The 27084-nt window shown below is 45.7% G+C and overlaps 1 protein-coding gene and 1 long non-coding RNA gene across 3 annotated transcripts in view; both read right to left on the bottom strand.

Annotated features, from left to right (window-relative positions):
- The window catches only part of DYNC1LI1 (dynein cytoplasmic 1 light intermediate chain 1), a 48521-nt gene extending 48074 nt beyond the window's left edge, over positions 1-447 (bottom strand). The window contains exon 1 of the mRNA XM_075921971.1: positions 212-447. Coding sequence (XP_075778086.1) covers positions 212-357 — 146 coding nt within the window. The 5' untranslated portion in view covers positions 358-447. The remainder of the gene's footprint in view (positions 1-211) is intronic.
- Positions 448-10463: 10016 nt separating this feature from the next.
- The window catches only part of LOC142827292 (uncharacterized), a 43630-nt gene continuing 27009 nt past the window's right edge, over positions 10464-27084 (bottom strand). Inside the window, exon 3 of one of the 2 annotated variants that reach the window (XR_012901932.1) lies at positions 10464-13422. This is a non-coding gene — a long non-coding RNA (uncharacterized LOC142827292). Of the gene's footprint in view, positions 13423-17318; positions 17598-27084 lie in introns of those variants that run through there. The other variant, XR_012901933.1, reaches the window with a different exon arrangement.

The raw sequence follows: 27084 nt of genomic DNA, 5'->3' as shown, positions 1-27084 counted from the left end.
CAGGCAGGGGCCAGGCCCGCGGCCGCACGAGCAGCGCCCCCCCCCCCCCCCGCAGCGCGCAGGGATGGGCGATGGCTGCTGTCACTGACAAGAGCAGCCCCCCCCCCCCAACTTGGCCTCACAGGGAACCCCGCCAGGGGGCCCCCCCACCCCGCTCCGGGCGGGGCCGCTAGGCGGTAACGGGCGGCGGCCCGGCGAGGTGGGCGGTTACCAGAGGTTCTGCCCATCGTCCTCCTCGCCCCCCGCCCGCAGCTCCGCGTTGTTGTTGCTGCCGGTGAAGCCGCCGGCCGGGCCGCCCCCCGCGCCGAGCCCCGGCGAGGAGGAACCGAAGGAGCCGGCTCGCGCCGCCGTCGCCATCTTCCGTGCGCTCCCTCCCGTCCGCCTCAATGGGAGGGAGGGAGACAGCGCGAGCGGGAGGCGGCGCGGCCCGGCTGACAGGTACCCGGATGTTGGGAGCTCAGAAGAGGGCGGGGCGCGGAGCGGGCGGGGCCGCCACTCGCCCGTGGGGCACAGACAGCGCGTGAGGCTCGCTCGCTCGTGGAACCCCCCCCTCCCCGTGGGCTCCCAGTCACGCGCCCCGTAGAACGCACCGAAACGCACCCACGTGCCTCCGGGACCATGGGGGAGAGGGGGGGATTTTTACAGTCCCCAAGGCACATGGGCACCCACCCCACCCAGCATCCCCATCACACCTAGGATGACCAGTTCGGAAAATTGGGAGCGGGAGGAGGGTCAGGGTCGATATATAAATCAAAGCCCCAAATATCAGGATTGTCTGTATAACATGGGGTCATCTGGGCACCTTAGCCACACATAGGCTGTCACCCACCCTCCCTGGGAGAGATTTTTTTTTTGGGGGGGGGAGGTCAGGGGACAAGACAATTCCCTTCTATCACAAGTCCCCTGAGTGAGGTATTGTGAAGCAACTCAAGAAGACAGCCATGGGAGAAGGGAGCTACCAACAAAAGAAGAGAGCTCTAGAACCCCAACCCCTTCCCCTTCAAACCATAGTCCCTGATCGCATCCCACTGAAAGGGATGTTTTGTATTGGTGTGCTTTCATCTGTGTATTAAACTATGGAATTTAGAGTGATTGTCGTTGCTATTTACTGTGTACCAGTTGCTACACATTCTCCAAATATATAACACAGTGTCTGTCTTGAGGAAAAAACATTTCAACAATGACAAAGTCTGTGAAGGATGTAAAACATACAATTTTTAAAATAAGGTCTCCCTTGCTTGTCCACTGTTTATCCACTATGATAGCACTCAAAAGAGCTTTAGGGTTTGGGAAGGGGATGCAGACTCTGGGCTGGGGCTGAGAGACTCAGTGCAGGAGAGGGTTCTGGGCTGAGACTGTATAGAGCAGGCATGTCCAAAGTCCGGCCCGCGGGCCAATTGCGGCCCGTGTTCCGGTTTAATACGGCCCCCCGGGTAATTTGGCAATATCTATCTTTTATGGCCCCCAACGAATCCATATATATTGAGATGAATACATTGTAAAATCTCAGTTAATGTCAGTTGGTCTAAATCAGTTATAAATATATTTGGACACAACATGTATACTTGGTGTTATGTTCCTGTTCATATTTTTTGAACTTAAAAGTTGACAGACAACCTTTATTACCAATAATATGTCATGTACTTTACAATGTTCCTGACATATATTTCAGCTTCCTGGATTTTTTTTTTTCATCTGGCCTTCAGATATGAAAGGCAGAGTGATTTAACACCTGTTTAGATTTGTCATCCATGTGACAAAATGAAAAGTATGCCATTTGCAATAAAATTTGCATAAAATAGTTAATTTGCATTTAATTTTAATGGTTCAAAGAATGTCAGGCAAAATGGTCGGCCCTCACGCATGTTCACTTCATCAAATCTGGCCCTCTTTGAAAAAAGTTTGGACACCCCTGGTATAGAGTGTTCCCAATAGGTAATACTCTGCCCCCAGTATGCCTACAGCAGGCCTTCTGGGGGCAGAGTGTGGGCAGGGCCGTGCATGGTAGTTTGGGAGGGTAAAGCCTTCCCCTACTCATGCTGGGCCCAGGTTATGTATAACTTCAAAAATAAGGATTGAGAATATGAACTTGATTAAAAATCCCATGGGAAGTCAGTGTAGAGAGCAGAGGACAGGTTTTATATATTCATGGTAATCTGTGTTGCTGAGGAGATGTGTTGCGGAGCTTTAAAGGAGTTGGCATTTCCTATGCACTGGTATCTTCAAACCCAGGCATAGACTAAATCTATGTAAATACTGTCTCCTAGGACAGAGGTGGGCAATAATTGTTGATGGGCCACTCCAAGAATTTGGTAAGTGGTCAAGGGCCCCAATCTTCCATGAAGTGTGGGGTTTGGGATGGAGGTGAAGTGCTGAAGGGAGCTTGGAGTAAGGGGATGGGGTTCAGGAAAGAGTATGGGTGAAGAAGGAGGTTGTGACCTCGGGCAGGGGATTAGGGTACAGGAGAGACTTTAAGTGCAGGAGAGGATGTAATGAAAAAAGAATCCCTGTGGAAAAGAGCTGTAGAGAGATACTCCTGTTTCTCTGCTCCCCTATTTTCACAGAGGCCAATATTCCTTTCTGAAAAAAAATATATCTGGTGACAACTGAGCTGACAAATCCCATTCACTGTAAAAGAAACAGTCACCTGCTTCCTCTCCCCTCTCCTTTTCACTCATCATGGACTATTTTTAAGGTACTTTTACTCTTTCGCCCACTTGTAATGGAGGATCTTGTAATGGAGGATGTCTCCTGAGAGAGACATTTACAATACCCCTCATCATTTTCTAAAATCTCACTTGTTCATCTTGTCTCAGCCTGACAGCCTTGATGACAGCTGTTTGGCATAACTGCTTCATCCTTCCACACAGGCACACATCCAACTATTTTTTTTCTTCCTCAGGAGCTGCAGAGGAGAAAGGGAGAAGGGAAATGCTTGGTCACTGTACAATGTTAAGAGACAGTGTGAAATCTGGCCTAGAGAGAAATAGTGATACAATCAAGTCCACGTTTATGATTTCACTTTGATAAAGTATCTGTGACCAGGCAAGATTCATAGACACAAAGTTGCCTGTGCTCCCGACAGCTGTTCAGCGTGAAGGAGAAGCAAAACTGGAAAAAGCTGCAGTGGGGGTAGAGCAGCTACATGAAGAGGAAGAACAACTACTATGGTTTTTCCTCCTGTACTCTTTTTCCGCTCTATTTAAAAAAAAAAAGTCTTATGTGCGGCAATGAAGGGAATGCAGCATGGGAACAACCTTTCTATATAGCTTGTTGCCCTAAGAAAATTGCAAAAGGACACTGAACATAATGCTGCTCTAATCAATGTAAAGACCGTGGGCTTGATTCTGGGTTGCCTCATTGCTTGTGTAGTCATTTACCCTGTGCAAGATGAGTCTGATCGCTTGTCTAGATGCAGAGCTGCTTCAGTTTCACCACAATTACGCTGGTCTCACAGATTTAGTTAAACCAATGCAACTTTTGTGTAGACAATCCCTAAATCTCTACCATTCTAATCTGATAAAGTTTTATATCTATTCTGCACAGATGTAGATTACTAAAGAAGGTTCAAGATGGTAGAGAATCAGTGTCCTCATGTACATGGATGGTGAGTTATATGAGTTTCTCCCCTGGTCCCGTCTGCTGCTTCTGTTTGTTCCCCCCAGTGCATCCTCCAACCCAGCTTGCTGTTCATGGGCAATTTAAAATGGTCAGGGGTCACCTGCCACCACCACAGGCAGCACTGCAAGGCTAGAGTGGCTTCCTGCCCACTCACTTTGCTCAGCTGCTAGCATTTTGCTGTGCCTATGACCCCAGGGTCTCCATGTGGTGGTCCCATTCTAAGCACCCCTGTGGCCAGTGAGAGCTGCTGGGACAGTGCCTGTGGGCAGCAGCCCAGGGAGACTCCCTAGCCCTCCACCGAGGAGCTGTTACCTGGGGCACCCTTCTCTGGCAAGCGCCACACTCTTCCTCCTCTCCCCATACCCTTTCTCCTCTCCTGCCCCCAGGCTCCCACCCAGAGCCTGCACCCTCACCCATCCTGCACCCCCACTCCCTGCCTCAGCCCAGAGCCTGCACCCAGCACCCAGGCTCCATCCAGGAGCCTGCACTCCAGACACTGTCCAACACCCATATTGCCTCCCAGAGCCCAACCCCTCACTTCCTCCTGCACCTAACATTCCTCCTGGAGCCTGCATTCTGCACTTCCTCCAACACCCCAAGTCACCACTCCAGCCCAGAGACTGTACCCGAGACCCACTCCCTCCCAAAGTCTAACCCCCCTCCTGCACCACAATCCCCTGCTCCAGCCCAGAGCCTGTACCCAGCACCCAAACTCCCTCCTAGAGCCTGACCTTTCATTCTTCTGCATCCAAACTCCCTCTGAGAGCCTGCTTCTGATACCCCGTCCTGCACTCCAATACCAGCTCAGAGCTTGCAGCCAGCTCAGGCCATTTTTGGCACCACCACAATTTTTGCAAACCTGCCATCGCTGCTTATCTACAATAAGAAGTAGCACCATTTCAGCCATTAGTTGTTAGCAATCACTTTAGTTGAACCAGTGCTAACCAGAGGTTAGTTGTAAATATAGATAAATGCTAAGCTGTTTGCTGAAATGGTGCTATTTCTTACTGTAGACAAAGTCTACATTCCCTTCTGCAGTCTACAAGCCTTGCTGGAGGTATCACAAGGTGCAGAACCTGACAGGGAGACAACTGTATAGTTCTGAACAAGTTATGCTCTTGCTACCATTGCTAAAGAGGGGATAGGCAGGAGCAGAGAGAGTCTGATACTGTGCATACTAGTTGAAGATCCTCAGATAAGGGATATTGAGTTTTTGTGTAGCTACCAAATCATTTTTAATTTGTTATGTAGTTCGTTAACTATTCTTTCAAGCAGCTTCTGTATCAAATCACTGGAGGATAAGGGCTCCAGAGGCGATCCTGACAATTAAAGGCTGGTAAGCCTGACTTTAGTACCAGACAAACTGACTGAAACTGTAGTAAAGAACAAAATTGTCAGACACATAGATTAATTTGATTTATTGGGGAAGAGTCTACAAGGTTTTTGCAAAGGGAAATCATGCCTCACCAATCTACTATAATCCTTTGAGGGGGTTAACGAGCACATGGCTGAGTTGTCATGGGATAAGAGGGAAGGTCCTTTCAAGGATTGGTAACTGGTTAAAAAACTAGAAAACAAAGAATGGCAATAAATGGTAAGTTTTCAGAATGGAGAGAGGTAAATAGTGGTGTTCTGTGGATCTGTACTGGGACCAATAATATTCAACATAGGGATGTTAAATTTAGATGAATTGGTTAATCAATAAGGGCGCCTGTTGCTACACTCCAAAGGTGAAAGCACTGTGGCGAGCACGGGGCCAGTGGGGGACTTAATCAGTCCCCTGCTGGCCCCATGCTCCCCGTGACATTTCAAAGCAATAATGCCTGCTGACCCCGGGCTCCACATGGCGCTGTCGCTTTGAAGCACCCCCTCCTCTTCGCCCCTCCCTTTGCTGTCTCTTTCTGATAGAGGCAGCAAGGAGGGGGGAGGCAACTAGTTAACTAGTGTGTGAACTATCCAATAAGCATTTGCTTATCGGATAGTCAAGTAGTCGTTCACATCCCTAGTTCAATATATTAATAAATGACTGGAAAAAGGAGTAAACAGTGAGGTGGCAAAATTTGCAGATGATACAAAATTAGTCAAGATAGTTAAATTCAAAGCAGACTGTGAAGAACTTCAAAAGGATCTCACAAAACTGGGTGACTGGGTAACAAAATGGCAGATGAAAGTCAGTGTTGAAAAATGCAGAATAATGCAGATTGGGAAACATAATCCTAACTATACATATAAAATGATAGGGTCTAAATTAGTTGTTACCATTCAAGAAAGGGATCTTGGAGTCATTGTAGACAATTCTTTGAAAACATCCGCTCAATGTGCAGCAGCAGTCAGAAAAGCAAACAGAATGTTGGGAGTCATTACGAAAGTGATAGATAATAAAACAGAAAATATCATATTGCTGCTATATAAGTCCATGATATGTCCACACTCGAATACTGTATGCAGAGGTGGTCACCCCATCTCAAAAAAGATACAGTGGAACTGGAAAAGGTTTACAAAAGGACAATAAAAATGATTAGGGGTATGGAATGGCTGCCAAATGAGGTGAGATTAATTAAACTGGGACTTTTCAGCTTGGAAAAGAGATGATTAAGGGGGGATATATTAGACATCTATAAAGTCATGACTGGTATGCAGAAAGTAAACAAGGAAGTGTTAATTATTCTTTCTTGTAACACAAGAATTAGGGGTCACCAAATGAAATTAATAGGCAAGATTAAGACAAACAGCAGGAAGCATTTTTTTATACAACACGGAGTCAACCTGTGGAACTCCTTGCCAGAGGACATTGTGAAGGCCAAGACTATAACAGGGTTAAAAAAGGAACTAGATAAGTTCATGGAGCATAGGTTCACCAATAGCTATTAGCCAGGATGGGCAGGGATGGTGTCCCCAGTCTCTGTTTGTCAGAAACTGGAAATGGGCTACAGGGGACAGATCATTTGGTGATTACCTGTTTGGTTCATTCCCTTTGAGGCACTTGGCATTGACTATTGTCAGAAGACAGGATACTGGAGTATATGGACCTTTGGTCTGACCCAGTATGGCCGTTCTTATATTGTTACGTCTAGGGCTCGACAAATCCCTCTATCTACTCACCCGGGGCGAGTAGATTACAGCCAGTCGCCCTGTTGCCAGTGGTGCACGCATGCACAGTGCGGGTCTAGCGCATGTGCTGTGCGGGGCTGGCGAGTGGATTTTGCCACGGTTTGTCAAGCCCTGGTTATGTCCTTTCATTACTTTGCACCCATTTGCACATTTAGGGCCCATCACAGGCCGCTGCTATTTAAGAACTTTCTCTGAATTGCTATTGTATGAAATCCAAAAAATAATGAATCAGATTCTCTGTATATATACACTGCTAATGGCCAGATATGATATAATTGTCAAAGAGTTTCCTAGGCCATTTTTCTCATAAGTCTATATAAGTGAATTGTAATAATTCAATTAAATTTAAAAGATCCATTTTGAGCTCTTGGAGAGATTTTGGCAAAATAACCTTTCAGGCAAAATAACCTTGGGTACGTCTACACTACAGCGCTAATTCGAACTAACTTAGTTCGAATTAGTTAATTCGAACTAAGCTAATTCGAACTAACGCGTCTAGAACTAAAAACTAGTTCGAATTAGCGTTTTGCTAATTCGAACTAGCAAGTCCACATTAAGTGGACCCTGAACAGGGCTTAAGGATGGCTGGAAGCAGTGCTGGCAGGGCATCAGAGGAGGACTTAGAGCGTGGAGATGCTGTCTCAGGCTAGCCGAGGGCTGCGCTTAAAGGGTCCCGACCCCCACCCCGGACAGACAGTTCTCAGGGGTGCCCCGCTTGCAAAGCAGTCCTGGCTTGGATTGCCCGGAGTACCCACACTGGGCACATCACACCACTCGGCCATCAGCCCGGCTGCACTTGCCGCAGGCTGCCATCTGGGGAGAGGGGGCAATCGGGGGGCTGCAGGAGAGCTTCCACCCCAGAAGCCCGCAGAACCAGCCCAGTCCTCCCCATCGAGGGCTCGTACCCCATTCCTCCCTCACCTCCTTCCACTTACCCTTCCCTAGCCCCCCTTCTTATTGACGTACAAAATAAAGATAACGTTTCTTCCAACATTGACTCTGTCTTTATGAACAAAACTGGGGGAGACTGGGAAAAGGAGGTGGGAGAGGGGAAGAGAAAGGCTGGGAGAGGGGAGGGCAACTAACATGATCAGGGGTTGGGAACAGGTCCCAGATGAAGAGAGGCTACAGAGACTGGGACTGTTCAGCTTAGAAAAGAGGAGATGGAGCGGGGACAGGATAGAGGTCTCTAAAAGCAGGGGTTGGGTGGAGAGGGTGCATTCAGAAAAGTTCTTCATGAGTTCCCATAAAGAAGGACTAGAGGACACCAAAGGAAAGGAATGGGTAGCAGGCTTGAAACTAGTAAGAGAAAGTTGTTCTTGACAAAGCAAATGGTTAACCTGTGGAACTCCTTGCTGCAGGAGGCTGTGAAGGCTACAACTAGAACAGAGTTTAAAGGGAAGTGAGATCAAGTCATAGAGGTTGGGTCCATGGAGTAGTCTTAGCCAGGGGGTAGGAGTGGTGTCCCTGCCCAAAGTTTGTGGAAGGCTGGAGAGGGATGGCACGAGACAAATGGCTTGGTCACTGTCTTCGGTCCATCCTCTCCAGGGTCCCTAGGGTTGGCTGCTGTCGGCAGACAGGCTACTGGGCTAGATGGACCTTTGGTCTGACCCAGGACGGCCATTGTAAGCTCAGGGCTCAGGGTCGGGGGTCTCAGTGGACCCCCTTGATTCTCTTGCACACCTGCTCCTGGGTGGCCAGGCTGGCAGCTCTCCTGCCCTAGACGGCCACTTTCCTGTGCCTAGTGCGGAGATCGTGGACAAGGTCCACGATGTCCGCACTAGCCCAGGAAGGTGCCCGCCTCTTGCGGTCCTGGGCAAGCTCCTGGGAGCCGCCAGCCTGGTCCCGGGAAGAGGGGGTGGCCTGGGGGGCATCGGGTGGGTGGCTCTGTGCCGTGCCAGGTGCAGGGTCTGCTGGCTGGGTGCTGGCAGGCTTGCACCTGGCACGGGCACCGAAGCCAGCCCGTGCCCCTTTAAAGGGTCCGGGGCCGGGAGGGGGGCATAGAGTTTCCCTGGTGTTGGCCAGAGTGGCCACCAGGGAAACCTGGGGAGGACTAGCCTCCTACTAGTTCGAATTAAGGGGCTACACACCCCTTAATTCGAACTAGTAAGTTCGAACTAGGCTTAATCCTCGTAAAATGAGGTTTTCCTAGTTCGAACTAAGCGCTCCGCTAGTTCAATTCAAATTCGAACTAGCGGAGCGCTAGTGTAGCGGCTATGAATGTTAGTTCGAACTAACGGCCGTTAGTTCGAACTAACATTGTAGTGTAGACATACCCCTTTTTAGCAGTAGCGTCCTTGTTAAGGCAAACAAAACTAAAAGGTCAGAATGCTCAGTAATTGCCATATTCTATTATTTAGAAAATGTCTCTAAGGGTATGTCTACACTACCCTCCTAGTTCGAACTAGGAGGGTAATGTAGGCATACCGCACTTGCAAATGAAGCCTGGGATTTGAATTTCCCGGGCTTCATTTACATAAGCGTGGCTCCGCCATTTTTAAAACCCTGCTCGTTCGAACCCTGTGCCGCGCGGCTACACGGGGCATGAACTAGGTAGTTCAAACTAGGCTTCCTAGTTCGAACTACCGTTACTCCTCATTCCACGAGGAGTAACGGTAGTTCGAACTAGGAAACCTAGTTCAAACTACCTAGTTCATGCCCCGTGTAGCCACGTGGCATAGGGTTCGAACGAGCGGGGTTTTAAAAATGGCAGAGCCCCGCTTATGCAAATGAAGCCCAGGAAATTCAAATCCCGGGCTTCATTTGTAAGTGCGGTATGCCTACATTACCCCGCTAGTTCGAACTAGCGGGGTAGTGTAGACATACCCTAAAGAAATAGCAATGAAGATGCAGATTGCATAGTTTTTCTAAAACAATCCATTGATAGTTTTGACTGGAACTCACCAAACAATACAAAAGTAAACATTTTTGTGAATGAAAAGTCAAGTTTGGTGTTATGAAGATTCAGAGCGTTTTCATGAAAACACTTGTTATTCTTGAAAGTGCCATAGATTTTAGCATGAATGATTAGTCATCTGAACATTCATACTGGAAGTGCATTACTGATTATTTTTAAAAGCTTCAATCATCCAGTCTGGAAGCAGAAAAAAGACCATGTTACCTGAGTGACCAATCACATGCCACAGTTAGCAAATATAAGCAACTGGTAGGTTGAACTTGGTTAACAAACTATTTAAAGAATACTTAGGAATAACAAATATATCTGGAGTGGTGAATATTACTTTATACTGGGCAAGGGTATTATAAGCTGTGGGGAATGCAGCTACATAGCTGCTCTGATATTGTTTTCTATATACAGTACTGCACTTTTAAATATCCAAGTGTCTGCAGGGATAGCTGTAGTTTTGTGAGGTAGAGTAATGCAACATGTTACAAAGGAAACACAGGCTGTTTGTTCTCATGTAGATTTTACTTTTGTCCTTTATGTTTTGTTGTTTTCTTCAATCTAAAATAGTAGTCAGTCAGACCCTGTTTCAGAACAGCACTTAAACCTGCAGTCAGCATTAACCACATAGGGTATGCCTATATTACAATATTATTTCGAAATATCTAATTTCGAAATAGTTATTTCAAAATATCTTATTTTGAAATAACGCATCTACACACAAAATGCATTTTGAAATAGTGTTTTGCTATTTCAAAATAGTGCATCCACATGTCGTGAGAATCACAGGTCCGATGATGCATACACAAGGGGGGAAGGACAGAACCAGGTGGACAGTTTTAGCAAATAAAGGATATTTATTTATGAAAGCGATGAATTTATAGTATTTATTCTAAGATTTTTAATAGACCGTGTTAATAATGAATTTACAGTATTTATTATATTTATTCTACGATTTCTAGTTAAACGTGTCAGAAATAGTAAGGATGGGAATGGCAAGGGGAATAGTCTCTATTCTAACAATATCCAGCTACACTAATTAAATAAGAGTGATAACTACAAACTCTATGTACTACCCAAAACAACTACAACACTAAGCTTATACAACAAAGAAAATCAAATCATACATACCAACTTACACAGCACATGGAACATTTCAAAGATATCGGTTCGGTTGTGAAGGCCTTGGTTATGCCCGAGAGTCGGGGGAGGTGGCTGGTCGGTTGATCAGGCCGGCAGCGCTTTGAAGTATACGGGAAGGCACACGCACGGTGGTACGTGTGTTGCGAAGACCTCCTAGAGTGAACTGTGCGATGGGTATTATCCCCAAATCTGCACATCGCTTTCCCGCATTTGCATGTTGCCATATATGGCCCAATGGTCACCAAGTGGGGGGGTCTGTGTCCCTGGGGTTGGGCCGAAACTGTGCAGGTTTAATGAGACCAGGTAAGCCTTGCAGTTCTCACGCCAAGGTGACGGGTGGGAGAGTCTGAGGCTATTTCCCCCTTTTCACACCTTCCATTTTTCTAAAGGCAATGGTATGCAGGAAGGGTGCGGCCGGTTTCTCCCAAGGAGTACTGCAGCCCACTATAGCAAGAGCGGCCTGGCCAAACTTTTTTACTGGGGGAGCAGTTTTTTTTCTAACACCACACTGATTGGACGCTGAATTGCATTTAAGGGCAGCCAGAACTGGTTCCAGCAGGGCATCAGGTCAGGAGTTATCTTGTGTGGATGCTGCCTGAGGCTATCTGAGGCGTGACCTCCCTGGACAGCCAGTTCTCAGGTTTCCCTGCTTGCTTACCTACCTTGCTGAGGGATGGCAAAGCATTTTTTTCTCTGTATGATCTGGTTGCCCTCACTCAGGACACCACAGCACTCTGCAGCATGGAGCCGGAGCTGCCTGGGCTCTCTCGTGCTTCTTGTGGACATGTTGCTGCAAACCTGGCTGCAATTTCTGCAGGCTGCCTCTCAGCATCTGCTGCAGCCCAACCCCCAGGCTGTCATCCAGACCCTCCTGGGGTACGTGGAGGAACAGCTGCAGCTCTTGGATGCCAGTGTGCCCTGCCGCATCTGGCATCTGGACACCAGCACCGACTGGTGGGACCATATTGTCCTGGAGCACTGGGGAGACCAACATTGGACCCAGAACTTCAGGATGAAGAAGGACACCTTCCTGGAGTGGCTTGCCCCTGCTCTGCAGCAACGGGACACGCACATGAGGCCTGCCATTCCTCTCCAGAAGTGTGTGGCCATCGCCCAATGGAAGCTCTCCACGCCGGATAGCTACCGATCCATGGCGAACCAGTTTGGCATGGGGTGGTCCACTGGCAGTGCGGTGCTCATGCAGGTATGGCAATCTCCAGCCACTGTGCCAGGAGGAGGGGTGCAAGGAGGGAATGGGCTGCCCTAGGGAAAAGGGAGGGAGGGGGTGAAATTCCCCTCCCCTGGGGGGTTTGTTCTGTCCTGCCCTCACTAAGGACTGCCCACAGTGGCCAGGATTGCTTGGGGGGGGTTGCTCCTGGGGAGTGGGGGTGCAGGGCAGTGGCGGAGAGGGAGCACTCTCAGCCACAGCTGGCACCCCAGTGACTCTCACTTTTGTGTGTCCCTGTGCAGGTGGTCAAGGCCATCAATAGAGTGCCTCTCTGCAGAGTCATGCGCCTTGTGGACGTGGGTATCGAGGAGTTTGGCACTCGGGGCTTCCCCAAACTGCGGGGGGGGGGCAATCGACGGGACACACATCCCCATCCGTGCCCCGGAACACCAGGCCTCCTTCTATATCAACCAGAAGGGATACTTCTCAGTCATCCTGCAGGCTGGGTCTGACCACCGGGGCCACTTCGTGGACATCAATGTGGGCTGTTCTGGCAAAGCACACAAGGCGCAGGTGTACCGCAACTCCTCTGTGTGCCAGAGGCTGCATGCCAGAACTTTCTTCCCCGACCGCCATATCAGGATAGGGGATGTGGACATGCCCTTGTGCCTGGTGGGGAATGCGGCCTATCCCCTACAACCCTGGCTCATGAAGCCATGCACGGGACACCTCAACCCCTCCCGACAGACATTTAATGCCAGACTCAGCCGGGCCCGCATTGTGGTCGAGGGTGCCTTCAGCCAGCTTAAGGCCCGATTTGGATGCCTCCTCACTCGCCTGGACCTCTCTGAGCGAAATATTCCGCACGTGGTGTATAATAAAGACGCAAGTGTTCAAGAAAACAAAACTGGGGTGGGGTGGGGGAATAAAACTCAGATGAGACTGGGGAAAGAAAGCGGGAGAGGGGAGCAAAGAGGGTGGGAGTGGGAGGGGTAAACCCAAGAGGAGGGAGCTGGAAAGGGGAGGCAAGGGGAGGAAGGGGGAGAAGAAGCTCAGAGCTCAGAGTTGGGGGTCTTGCTGGCCCACCTGTCTCCCAGCACTGCGGGTGTGGGGGCCTTAGCATCCCCGGGGGGGGGGAGGATATGGAGGGTGGGGAGGAAGAAGCGGGAGGGGGAGCAGGAGTGGGAGGAGGAGCGGCAGCAGGGGCTGGAGTGGCAGGAGGCAGCAATCTCTGCACCAGGGTCTGCAGGTGGTCACAGATGGCATGGCCCTGGGCAAGCAGCTCCCGCAAGCTCTCCCACTGGAGCTGCAGGTCTTTGTGCACCCAGTGGTCGAGGGTGCAGTGAAGACCTTGCAGTATCCCTAGGTGCTGCCACTGGTAGTCCTCTTGGGCACAGGTCAGCCTGCAGAGTTGCCCAGGTGCGGGAGGATGACCCGGGCAGGGTGGTGCGCCATGCAGTCCCAAGTGCTGCGGCTGTGGAGAAACAAGAGAAGTGGTCAGTTATCCCTGGGGACACAGTGGGTAGAGGCCAGCCCCACACTGCAAGGCGAGGATGACAGGTTTCTGCACCAGCAGAGCCGATGTGCTAGCGCAGAGGCCATGTTCGGGATGTCCTGCTATCCCCGGAGTGGGAGCTGGCTCGGGAGTGTACCTATGCCCCTGTGCTGTATGTGATGTGGGTCTGTGTGCGGTGGTAGGAGATATAACAAGTGGGGTTCCGCAGGGGTCTGTTTTGGGACCGGCTCTGTTCAATATCTTCATCAACAATTTAGATATTGGCATAGAAAGTACACTTATTAAGTTTGCAGCTGATACCAAGCTGGGAGGGGTTGCGACTGCTTTGGAAGATAAGGTCATAATTCAAAATGATCTGGACAAATTGGAGAAATGGTCTGAGGTAAACAGGATGAAATTTAATAAAGACAAATGCAAAGTGCTCCACTTAGGAAGGAACAATCAGTTTCATACATACAGAATGGGAAGCAACTGTCTAGGAAGGAGTACGTCAGAAAGAAATCTAGGGGTTATAGTGGACCAAAAGCTAAATATGAGTCAGCAGTGTGATGCTGTTGCAAAAAAAGCAAACATGATTCTGGGATGCATTAACAGGTGTATTGTGAGCAAGACACGAGAAGTCATTCTTCCGCTCTACTCTGCACTGGTTAGACCTCAGTTGGAGTAGTGTGTCCAGTTCTGGGCACCGCATTTCAAGAAGGATGTGGAGAAATTGGAGTGGGTCCAGAGAAGAGCAACAAGAACAATTAAAGGTCTAGAGAACATGATCTGTGCGGGAAGACTGAAGGAATTGGGCTTGTTTAGTTTAGAAAAGAGAAGATTGAGGGGGGATATAATAGCAGTTTTCAGTTATCTAAAAGGATGTCATAAGGAGAAGGGAGAAAACTTGTTCATCCTGGCCTCTGAGGAGAGAACAACAAGCAATGGGCTTAAACTGCAGCAAGAGAGGTGTGGGTTGGACATTAGGAAAAAGTTCCTGTCAGGGTAGTCAAACACTGGAATAAATTGCCCAGGGAGGTTGTGGAATCCCCATCTGTGGAGCTATTTAACAGTAGGTTAGATAAACGTCTATCAGGGATGGTATAGTCAGTATTTGGTCCTGCCATGAGGGCTGGGGACTGGACTTGATGACCTCTCGAGGTCCCTTCCAGTCCTATTATTCTATGATTCTATGATTCTGTGTAGAGGGGGCTTATGGAGGGAGGGTGTCCTGCTGTGTCCTACTTTGGGGTCAGGAGCATGTCATGTGCCTTCATACATACCTGTGTGTGGGTAACAGGTCAAAGCCCTTGTGTGCGTCGAAGCAAAAACACGCTCCTCTCTGTTTAGGCGGCTAACAACTGATTGCTTTATTGATCAGTAAAGCAAAGTGAGCCAAACGTGGTCCCAGTAAAGCTGCTAATACAATCAATCCTAGTATCTTTATACCCTTAGCCAAACAGTCTGACGTCAGGGCATCCAATTACAGAAATCCTCAATTAAATTTGGAAAAACAAAGCCTTATCAACAAGATGGCGGACAGGTACAAGGGAGTACATCTCCTGTCCCAACCAGCCCAATTAACACATACCAATAGCCCATCCTGTAGGCCTCTTCTCACGGGGTGACAGAAAGTTCACTCTGGTCTACGTGCTTGAGAGAAAAGCTGAAATGGTTTCTGATATACAAGATGGCTTCTAGCTAAATATGAAAATGGTTTCTACAGCTTCTACATGTGGCAGCCAGCTGCGGCCACGTGCCCGGGGGTGGCACAGCACAAGCACAGGGTTGCTGTGTGATCCGTGGTCAGCAAGGCCCACGCGCGCAGTTCCTGGTCTCCCTCCCCTCCCACCACTGCATAAGGGGACAGTGATGGCACTCACATGTTGTTGCCTCCCCATGCTCAGACGACACTAGTGAAAGGCTTGCTGGGACGGATCGGGGGTCCTGGCTGCGCGGCACACTCCCTCTGGGCTCCTGGCCCTCCTCCTCCGCTTCCTCTTCCTCCATGCCCTGATCAGGGCCCTCTGCCCCAGGGTCGATGACCATCTGGGGGGCACAGACCATCTCGCCCCCCAAGATGTGGTCCAGGACATCAAAATAGGGGCAGGTGTCTGGGTCTGCCCCTGTTTGGGAACTGCCCTTTGTGGCCCTGGCATACACCTGCCGTAGCTCCTTAATTTTCATCCGAACCTGCTCCTGGGTTCGGATGTTGCTTTTGGTGGCCAGGCTGGCAGCCATCCAGCTGTAGACAGCCACCTTCCTCCATCTAGTGCGGCGATCATGGACATTGGAGGCATCCCCCCCAAACCTCAATGAGGTCCCTGATCTCCGCACTGAACCAGGAAGGCGCCCACCTTTTCCAGCCCCTGGTAGGCTCCTGGGAGGTGGCAGACTGGTCCTGGGGAGCAGTGGAGGGCTGACTGGCAGTGGTTTGCTGGCTCATGTTGGGGCCACTGGGTTGGGGCAGTGAGTACTGGCTCTGGGCTGGCAAGCCTGAAGCTGGCACAGGCACTGTGACCAGACTCTACCCCTTTAAGGGCTCTGGGGAGGAGGGAAGGAGAGGAGTTTTCCTGGTTGGGGCCAGAGTGGCCAGCAGGGCACCCTGGCAAGGGCTGGAGGCCCCCCTATTTTGAACTAGCCCCTATTCTACGTCTACACAGTGCTTATTTTGAAATAGCAGTTTCGAAATAGGCACTATTCCTCGTGGAATGAGGTTTACCAAGTTTGAAATAAACCCTCAGCTATTTTGATTTAATTTCGAAATAGCAGTTGGCTTGTGTAGTAAAGTTATTTTGAAATAATGGCTGTTATTTTGAAATAACTTTGCTGTGTAGACATACCCATACTGAAGTACAGTTGAAGTCAATGGTACTTAAGCATGTGCTTACAGTTAAACGTGCTTAAGTGCTTTGCAGAATTGAGCCTCAGGCCAAAAGTATATAGCTGTTTTTTTGCATATGGAAAACATAATACAGTACTCCATACAGGGACTGATCCAGCAAGTGCTGAGTGCTCTTAATACCCACTGACTTCAGGGGTACTCAAAGGTACTGATCACCTTTTAGGAGGTTTTCCCACATCTTGCAGGATCAGGTGCATACAATGTACATAAATACTCTTGCCCCTTTTGCCTGAACAATTAACCATCCTCATTCAGGGCCTTGCTAGATTGTTTGCATTTAAAAAAGAATTAGATGATATAAGTCAGATATGTTCTTTAGTATAATCCTGGTTAATTACATAGAATGTTCACAAAGTGATGTCTCCCTGAACATAGAAGGAATAGACAACAGCAGGTAGTTTCCTGTCTATTTCCAAATCTGCCCATTCAGCCAGTTCTGTGCTGCAAGGAGTCCTGTCTCCCTGCTCCCTCTCTGCGTAGCTTATTTTGAGGTAAGGGTGCAGTGTAGAGGCACCCTAAGATCCCACTACCATCAGTGAAACTAAGGCACTCAGTACTTCATAACACTAGGCTCCTGAATTTGCTGTTGTGTATTTTTGCGAATATTTTAACTAAGTATACTGCAGTTCTACTTTTCATCATTTTCTGAAGCTAGTGAATCTGATAGCTTTCACCCACTTAATCCGATTATATGTGTACTTTAGAAGTTATGTTTTGACACTTTCCTGTAGATAATTCTAATTCTATTTTGCTATTCATAAAAATTAATATGTGTTGTATATTTACTAGGGCTGTCCAGCAATTAAAAAAATAATTGTGCTTAATCACATGATTTAAAAAATTAAGCACATTTAATTGCACAGTTAAACAATAGAATAGAATACAGTTTAATTTAAATATTTTGGATTTTTCTATATTTTCAAATATATTGATTTCAGTTACAACACAGAATACAAAGTGTACAGTCCTCACTTTATATTTATTTTTATTACAAATATTTGCACTTTAAAGTGTATTTGTCAATTAACCTCATACAAGTACTGCAGTGCAATCTCTTTATCATGAAAGTTGAACATCCAGATGTAGAATTATATACCAAAAAAATCTGCATTCAAATATAAAACAATATAAACTTTAGAGCTTACAAGTCCACTCAGTCCTATTTCTTGTTCAACCAATCACTCAGACAAACACGTTTGGTTACAATTTGCAGGAGATAATGCTGCCTCCTTCTTGTTCACAATGTCATCTGAAAGTGAGAAGAGGCATTCACGTAGTACTATTGTAGCTAGTGTTGCAGGATATTTACATGCAATATGTACTAAAGATTCATATATCCCTTCATACTTTAACCACCATTCTAGAGGGCATGTGTCTATGCTGATAACATTTTCTACCTGACAGCAATCCAAAGCAGTGCTGACTGATGCACGCTCATTTTCATCATCTGACTCAGATGCCACCAGCAGAAGGTTGATTTTCTTTTTTGATAGTTTCGGTTCTCTAGTTTCCACATCAGAGTGTTGCTCTTTTAAGACTTCTGAAAGTATGCTTGTCTCCCCTAGACTTTGGATGGCACTTCAGATTCTTAAATCTTGATTGAATACTATAGCTATTTTTAGACATCTCACATTGGTATCGTCTGTGCATTTTGCAAATCTGCTGTGAAAGTGTTCTTAAAACATATATGTGCTAAGTCATCATCCAAGACTGTTATAACATAAAACAGTGGTTCCCAACCTTTTTGAGCATATTAAATCCCTTTTCAATCCATTAAAATTTCATGGACACTCCCCTTTCTTGGGGAGAAAAGAAAAGAAAAGTAAGGAAAGAAAAGAAAGGAGCAGGCCCACCGTGATGGGTCCGATCCTTATTTTTAAACTTTACACAGACCCCCTGCATACTGCCTCGGACCACCAGGGGTCTGCAGACCCCAGGTTGGGAAACACTGACATAGAATATATGGCAAAATGCTAATAAAAGAGAGCAGAAGACATACAATTCTCCCTCAAGTAGTTGAATCACAAATTTAATTAATGCATTATTTTTTAAAGTTCATTATCATCATGGAAGCATGTTCTCTGGGATGGTGGCCAAAACATGAAACGGCATATGAAGGGCTAGACTATCTGGCAGTAAATACCTTGCAACACTGGCTACAAAAGTGCCATGCAAACACCTCGTCTTACTTGACATTGTAAATTAGGGATATTAAGAATGGGTAATTCGCTAATCGTGTAGTTGATAGAATTTTTATTGACTACATTATTAGTTGATAAGGGAAGTTAAAGCACTCAGTCTCAGCTCTGCATTTTAAATGTAGTAAGAACTTCTTACTACATTTAAAATGCAGTGGGGGTAGGATCTGGACCTGGCGCGAGCTGGAACTGAGCTGGGCTGCCTGCCTGGCTCTGCATTTAAATGTGTGTAGTTGATAGCATTAACCGATAAGTTTTTGCTTATTGGTTAATTGACTAATCGACTACTCTATATCATCCTTATTGTAAATAAGAAGCAGGCAGCAGTATTTCCTATCAATGTAAACAAACTTGTTTATCTTCGCTATTGGCAGAACAAGAGTTATGATTGAGTAGACTTGTGGGCTCTAAAACTTTACATTGTTTTGTTTTTGAGTGCAGTTATGTAACTGTGATGTTATCTGATTGAAATACTAAATATCTGCTTCAAATGTGGCACAGGCCAGAAGGGGCTTACCACCTCATAGGCTGACTGACCCAGGGTCAACCTTTAAAGATTTGCAAGATCTGAAGAAGTGGGTTGTGCCCACGAAAGCTCATGATACCAACTACATGTTGTGTTAGTCTTTAGGGTTCTGCAAGACTATTAGTTGTTTTTTAAGTTTTTCCTGTTACATTAGGTTAGAGTAGAACTCTGAAATGCAAACTTGCATTGTTAGAGCTGTAGAATGGTAGGTGTTTGCTGTGATGTGAACAAACAATCCTTGTTTGTTACTATAGCTTTGATTCAAGATAAAAAGGAAATATTAACATTCATGATTAAACTTGATTGAAGTAGTATTATTGTTCATATGTCTCTTAGAAGGTTGTGGTAAACTGTATATGAACTGTTTAATGGATTAATTACCTTGCGCTAATTGCTATGATGTTTGGGAGACAAAAGGTTCTGTCAAAAGCCTATTGTGCTCTCCCAGGCCAAGAGTCTGCTGTAAAGGTGTAAGCCCCTTTGGACAGAATCCTTTTAATTTCATATCTGCTTGGATGCTCATGGGGAAAGCTGCGATCCATACAAGATGAGATTCCAGGAGATCCTGGTTCCCTTACAATGAACATTGATTTAGTAATTCTGCATTGATCTGAAAAGATCCATCTGCAACTACAAGATCACCATGCCTATTATGTATCTGAACCTCAAGAACTGAACTAATGCCTGTAGGTATCTTGTAACTAATACTCTCTCTTTTTAAAGAAATTTTAGAATAATTGATAAGATTTAGCTATAAGAAGGCATTTGAGATGAAGTCTAAAATATTCCTTGGGCTGGAAGGTGATGTAACCAGTCCTTTGGGATTGGTAGAACTTTATTTGACTGGGATGTCTGGATGGAGGCCTCAGGCTGTGTACTTTAAGGGAATCCAGAAGCTGTTTTGTGCTGGCTTGGTGAATATAAATATTGGAATAACCACCAGCTTTGGGGACTGGCTGTCCTTTTACTTTGCAGTGCATCCTGAGGGACCTCAGCTGGCACCCCTGGAGCACAACTTATCACAGTTACAAGAAAAAAAATCTACATTTGTAAATTACATTTCAACGATAAAGAGATTGCACTTCACTATTTGTATGAGGTGAACTGAATACTATTTCTTTTGTTTAAAATGTTTATTATATTTGTAATAAAAATATAAATTGTACAGTTAGCTGTACAGTTCATTGTACCAGTTAGTGCAATCTCTTTATTATGAAAGTTGAACTTTCAGATGTAGAATTATATACAGTACCAAAAAACTTGCACTGGAACAATTTGTATAATGTTGAGAGTTATTGAACCAAACTCTAAACCCCCTGACTTCCAGTGGTTTCCTATAGATATAGGGTTTATAATTTGGTTCAATGGCTCTCTGCACCCCCACTGTAAAAAGTGTTCCAGTGCCCTTGGCATTATATGGTAGCTGTGACCAACAAGAGCAAGTTTGCTGGCTAGAACAGAGCCTTAGTCACCAGGAAGAATGGAGTGAGTGGATGGCCAGCTAATCAAAGTGGACTTGGTGGTGGGATGACTAGAACATCGGAGTACTAGAGAATGGACATAAAAAAAACAGCCACTTGCAAACACTACATCTTCTGCTCCTACTGCCTACGTCTCTCCCTTTCTCTGGCAGCTCTTAGGAGCGTATGTACCTTCCTATCTTCCACTAACACGTTAGCAGCACATTTCTTCCAAAATGGTCAACAGTGATATATAAATATCACAAAATTGTCATCGTTAGGTTTCCACCCCAATGAGATGATTGGGTGCGCTTCACCCTTGTCGGGGATTTCTGTGAAGACCTGGGGATTTAGCACACATTGATTTACATTCAGTTTACCTTTGTAAGGTTATTATTGCAACCATAAGAGTTGGAAATTTTTCTAAATGGAAGTTTCAAATCTGCTGCATAATTCTGCTCTCATGGTAGGTTCTGTGGCCAATTCAATTTTGCTCACATATCCAAGAATAGCTGAGCTTTGACTATAAGCATTTGGGGGCAGCAGCATTGACTTGTTATCTTTACTGTACATACTTTTCATTCTTGGTTCTATATACATAATAGTGATAGAGCTAGGTAGCTGTTGAGCAAATTTACCTGTGCAAATGTGCCAGTGAATATCATTCCTTACAGCAACACCACATTCATTCTAGTCTTACACCTCTCTTACATTAGGCAGCTTTTTATGAAGGAGAAAATAAAAGCAGATCTGAGCAATTAAAATTAGTCTAATCCTTTCTTTTTCCACAAAGTCCTTTTTGTCAGTACAGGTCTATTGTATATTGCATTAGTGGGTGTGTTTGCTTGTTAACATGGATTTCTTTTGTTCGCAGGGTACAGTTCTGATACTCAAAAGATACAAGGTACAGGAGAGGAGATACATGAATACATTGGAATTAGGGATGTAAAAGGTTAAACGGTTAACCAGTTACCTGGTAAGTATTAGACTTACTGGCATGCTTATTGGCTACGTCTAGACTGGCATGATTTTCTGGAAATGCTTTTAACGGAAAAGTTTTCCATTAAAAGCATTTTCGGAAAAGAGTGTCTAGATTGGCATGGACGCTTTTCCGCAAAAGCACTTTTTGCAGAAAAGCGTCCGGGTTCAATCTAGACGCGCTTTTGCACAAAAAAGCCCCGATCGCCATTTTCACAATCGGGGCTTTTTTGCGCAAAACAAATCTCAGCTGTCTACACTGGCCCTTTTGCGCAAAAGTTTTGCGCAAAAGTTTTGCACAAAAGGGACTTTTGCCCGAACGGGAGCAGCATAGTATTTCCGCAAAAAGCACTGATTTCTTATAGTAGGTAATCAGTGCTTTTGCGGAAATTCAAGCGGCCAGTGTAGACAGCTGGCAAAATTTTCCAGAAAAGCGGCTGATTTTCTGGAAAAACTGGCCAGTCTAGACATAGCCATTGGATAACCGATTAACTGGAGGGCCTAGCCAGCAGGAGCAACCCAGCCAGCAGGACCTCAGCCACAGTGGGCTGGTGGAGCTGGAGCAGCCCCACTACCACCCATGGCAGGTGGTTAACCGGTTATACAAGTTGTTTAACTGGTTAAGTATTTTAGGTGTCTTTCCCCCCAACTCTAGCTGGAATGGGATCATTAATTTAACACACTGTGTTGATAATTTGGTCTAATTATCATTTCAATTTCATATGAATACAAGACTCCATGACACATGCCAGTGATTGAGATTGATTGCCAGAACCTATTACAAATTTATAATCAATATTTTTGTTTTGTTTGTTATTGTTTTGCATATTAGAGCACAAAGGTTTATTTTGGATGACTACAATCTTCTATTGGTTTATCTCCACTATCCTTATTTATTAAGCTATGAATACCTGCAAATCCTTTAAAGGATTAACTGTATCAGCCAGTTAAGCTTTCAAAGTAGTAAAAATAACAACAAGCTGATTCTACTGACACAGTGAAAACTGTACCTGTTCTACATTTTACAATCTCTTTGCTGCTATTTTGACTCGTGAGACACTACCCTCATCTACTTAAACCTTGATGAAGATTCTGCAGAAGAGAGTCCTACTGAAAGTAGTTATAACTACAAGACAGTTTCACGTCTCAGTCCACTGAGAAGCAGAGAAGCACAGCATGGCTACGTCTACACTGGCCCCTTTTCCGGAAGGGGCATGTAAATTTCATGAGTCTTCGTAGGGAAATCCGCGGGGGATTTAAATATCCCCCGCGGCATTTAAATAAAAATGTCCGCCGCTTTTTTCCGGCTTTTAAAAAAGCCGGAAAAGAGCGTCTAGACTGGCCCCGATCCTCCGGAAAAAGTGCCCTTTTCCGGAGGCTCTTATTCTTACTTTGAAACTGACTTTGAAACTTACTTTGAAGTAAGAATAAGAGCCTCCGGAAAAGGGCACTTTTTCCGGAGGATCGGGGCCAGTCTAGACGCTCTTTTCCGGCTTTTTTAAAAGCCGGAAAAAAGCGGCGGACATTTTTATTTAAATGCCGCGGGGGGATATTTAAATCCCCCGCGGATTTCCCTACGACGACTCATGAAATTTACATGCCCCTTCCGGAAAAGGGGCCAGTGTAGACGTAGCCCTTTTGTTTTTCTATTCAAGAAATGCCAAGGAACAAGGATATGCAAGATGAGAAAGGAAACCTCGGTAGCAGCCAGTACATTAATGAAAGTGCTCTTTTTCAGAGAAATAGATATCAGGGCCTGCACATGGTCTCACTGGATTCCTGAAATGAATCTGTGCATGCTGATTTTTTCTGTGCTATGCCCTCCTTATCTACTTTCACTGACTTTCATTAAATTACACCAAAGAAAATTTGGGCCATTATGTTTAGAAATATTAATGTATTCTGATGAACTATGAATATAGGAGACCCTTGCAACTCACAGAATTGCTATTCGCAATTTTGCGTAATTGTGGTTTCTCCCATCCCCCACTTAAACCGCATTCCTGGCCTGAGGGAGGCATGGCCTGGGGGGGGAGGGGTGCCTGTTGCGGGACAGCTGCAGCAGTCAGACCTCCCCCCCCCCCACTCACTGGGGTGCTGGGAGCCATGGGAAACTCACCATGGCTCATGGCCCCTCACATTGATTTTCTCGCAGCTCCTGGGAGCTGTGATCAATTCCTCCAGCTCCAGACCCCCATGGTGAGTTCAGAAGCCATGGGGAGCTCACTGTGGGGGCCAGGAGCAGGGGGGAAACTGAGCACTCACTCTGCTTCCCTGCCCCCCAGAATTCACAGACTTTGTCATTTGCAGTGGTGACAGGAACGCTTCCACTGTGAATGGCGAGGGTTTACTGTATTGAAGGCTGGATTGTACCTAAAAGACAGTGGGATGCATGTGGAGCAGAGAAGCTTCACTGTAGTGGGAGCCTCAGAATTTTTAATTTCAATATTCTAATTCCTCCTGGAGAATTTATGCAGCCTTTCAGAGGTGTAGTGGATGCTCTCTTTCCCTCCAGGCCTAAATAGTTCTGCTAGCCAGTGGGAAAATAGCACTGGCTATGATCCCATCCTAACCCTTCCCTGCCCGCTCTGGAAAAGCTAGAATTGCACTGGTATGAAGCAGAGACTGCTCCAAGAATCGTACAGGTCTTTTTGCACAGAAGTGTTTGAACAATACTGAAAGAGGCCTTTGTGCCTCTCCTGTCTCCCCGGGTCCCTACAAAGTGCTCTTAATTTTTAATATTATGGCTGTTACGTTTCATCCTCCAACTCCAGGAACTTCAGTTAATGCTTGACATAGGTGTATTGGGGAATTTGCAGTTTTCAGGCTCTAAAAACTGTAACAATTTGGCAAGCTCTCTGTTCAGGAAGAACAGCTCTTGCACAAGAGCGGGGTTTTGCACAAAAAGGAGCCGTCTACACAGCTCCCTTTTGCTCAAAAGCCTCTTGCACAATTATGCAAATTAATTATGCAAATGAAGCATGGCAATATGCTAATCTGTGCTTCATTTGCATAGGCTTCTGCATAAGAGAGGTGCAGTGTAGATGTAGGGGGAAGGTAGGAAGTGTGCTAAGGGCAAACTGGGGGCATGCCATAGCAGACACCCTGAAATGTTGCTCCATAGACTTCAATGGTGTAAGTTAGAGGAATTTCACAACTGCTCTAATTATACCAACGATGAACAGTGCAGGATCAGGGAGCTGCTAACCTCATCTCTCCTCTGTGTTGAACAGAGCTCTAGCACATAGAGAACTGAACCATTAGACTGTAAATTCTTTAGGCGCAGAGATTCCTTTCTTTGTCAAATATCTTCCACTTATGCACACTTATGGTGCGGCGTAATTAAACTGACTTGGTTTTTGGCAATTTGGGTGCAGGTGAGCCTCCCTCCCTGCCCTACTCCAGGGCTGCCAATTCTTTGACCCAATGAACCGAACACCATTGCTGCTTCTACCCCTGCAGTTTCTCCCCACCTCCTATGTGATAGGATAGCCGTCCTATCACAGAGGTGTGTGTCAGTGTTGAGCTGTGTAGGGCACCAACACTGGTAGGGATAGCTCTGTTAATGTATCATTCTTTAAATCATGCAGACAAAATGAATTCAATGCACCCTGGAGCAAAAGGCTAGCGACTTCAGCTGGGAGTTCAAAAGCATAATTATTACATAAAATCACAATGACAGCATTCAAGGAGAGTATAGTGCAGTGTACTGATCCCAGGTAGCTTTGGAGATGCATATTTATACTGCCTTTTGGCAAATGTCTATGATGGTTGCTAAATTCTTCAGTCAGTATATGTGCTTTAATTAAACCACTGTGGTTTATAAAAAGCAAAATGGGATTTCCTGTTATGACTCTAATATATAAGGCAGTTCTGGAACCTGTATTCATAATGTATTTTCATGGGAAAGTTAATGCCATCTGATACAATAGAAACTTCTTTCATATCATTTAAATGTCCTCGCACTACAAATGCAACCTCTTTCTTTTGACATTTCAGAAAGAAACATTAAAAAAACAAAATGGGCTACTAAAGTCTGAGCTTCTCTGGTGCATAGTGTATACCAGCCAGCACACAGAGGTAGGTGGATTAGCTCCTGATCTTGTGAGGTGCTGATTGCTCTTGGAGAGTACATCTACATAGCAGCTGAAGACTCACTGTTCTGTAGACTTTTGGGGTTGGCTGGAGTTTAGGCTCTGGGACTCTGTAAGGTGGGAGGCCAAAAATCTACACAGCAGTAAAACAGCCCCACACCCAGAGCCCCGTGGGAGCAGCACTGGTCTCTGCTACTAAGAGAGGAAACAATGTTGTTTACGGCAAATAAGAGCAAATAGAGGAAGAAAGTCAAGAGTTGGGGGTAAAATCCTGGCCCTACTGAAGTTAAGACTAAAGCTTCCATTGATATCCATACAGCCAGGATGTCCTCCTTTATTCTGCAAATAACTTTTTCCAGGGAGACCCTGTGACTTCCTGCACAAGTCATGCACTGTAATAACTTCTCTGGACCTCAGCTTCTCTATTTGTAAAATGGGGATAATAATGCATTGCAACTTAGTACGATGTTTTCATATATAAGGCTTAATTTTTCACTTCTGACACCTTCCATCGTCAGTTGCACCTGTGCAGTGTGAATGTCAAGTGGGTGTAAATTGTTAACATTTGGCTGTTGTGGCAGTTTATAATAACTTCCCACGGGTGTAAGTGAACGGGGAAGCTGAAAGACAATGGAAAATGAGACACCTGCCCCAGTCCAAAAACAACTTAGCATTATGAATGAAATATGAAAGGCCAGATCATTGACCTTGAAGTCTTTGTTCCGTTCTGTCCCAACATATCTTTAGAATTGTAATGAAGGTCCAAATTCCTAGGTGCAATCAGCATATCTTTGCCTCCCTTTAATCAGGCTATTAGTGATACATTCTTCTTTAGATATAAGGGTCATAGCTAGTTCTGATACTTTTTCTTAACTTTCACATGTTCTCTGTTTGATACTCAGACACCATTCTAGGTTTTGCCCAGTCCAGCTTTTGCATGCTATCAACCTCATGAAAATCCCCATCCACTAAACTGAGATTAGTTTGTAACAGATTGCTCTGTTCTACTCATCTCTTTCTCTCTTTTTTTCATTCACTCAGTCTCTTAAAGAAACTAGCAGAAGATGGCAGTAATACTGCCATGCCTGGAGGAAGACAACAAGATGCATTGTGGTCTTTGTGGTGATAAAGTTTAGGCTTGAAAAATATCCAGATTTTCAGCTTTATTTTTCACCCTTTGACATTTCAATTTCCTATTGTTTGATGACCAAAGGAAAACCAAAAGTACTTCAACAATTCTGAAGTTTAGAGATCTTCTGTTTTTTGGGGGCTAATTTGAAGGTTTAAGTACAAACAACCAATCTCCTGGCCCCCATCCTACTTCTAATTAATCTATATTAAATCTAAATTAATCTTTTGAATAGTTTTAATCTCTCATTAGAGTTGGGACAATTATCTTGGATGGATATGGATACAATAAGCTTGAATTTTTCTTACTAGTTTACATCAGTGTAATTCAACTGACTTTTGTGGACTTGCT

The sequence above is a fragment of the Pelodiscus sinensis genome, chromosome 2, assembly GCF_049634645.1.
Source record: "Pelodiscus sinensis isolate JC-2024 chromosome 2, ASM4963464v1, whole genome shotgun sequence".
Classification (NCBI taxonomy): Eukaryota; Metazoa; Chordata; order Testudines; family Trionychidae; genus Pelodiscus; species Pelodiscus sinensis.
The sequence above is the reverse complement of the archived record's forward strand: the minus strand, read 5'-3'. Positions and strand labels throughout refer to the sequence as shown.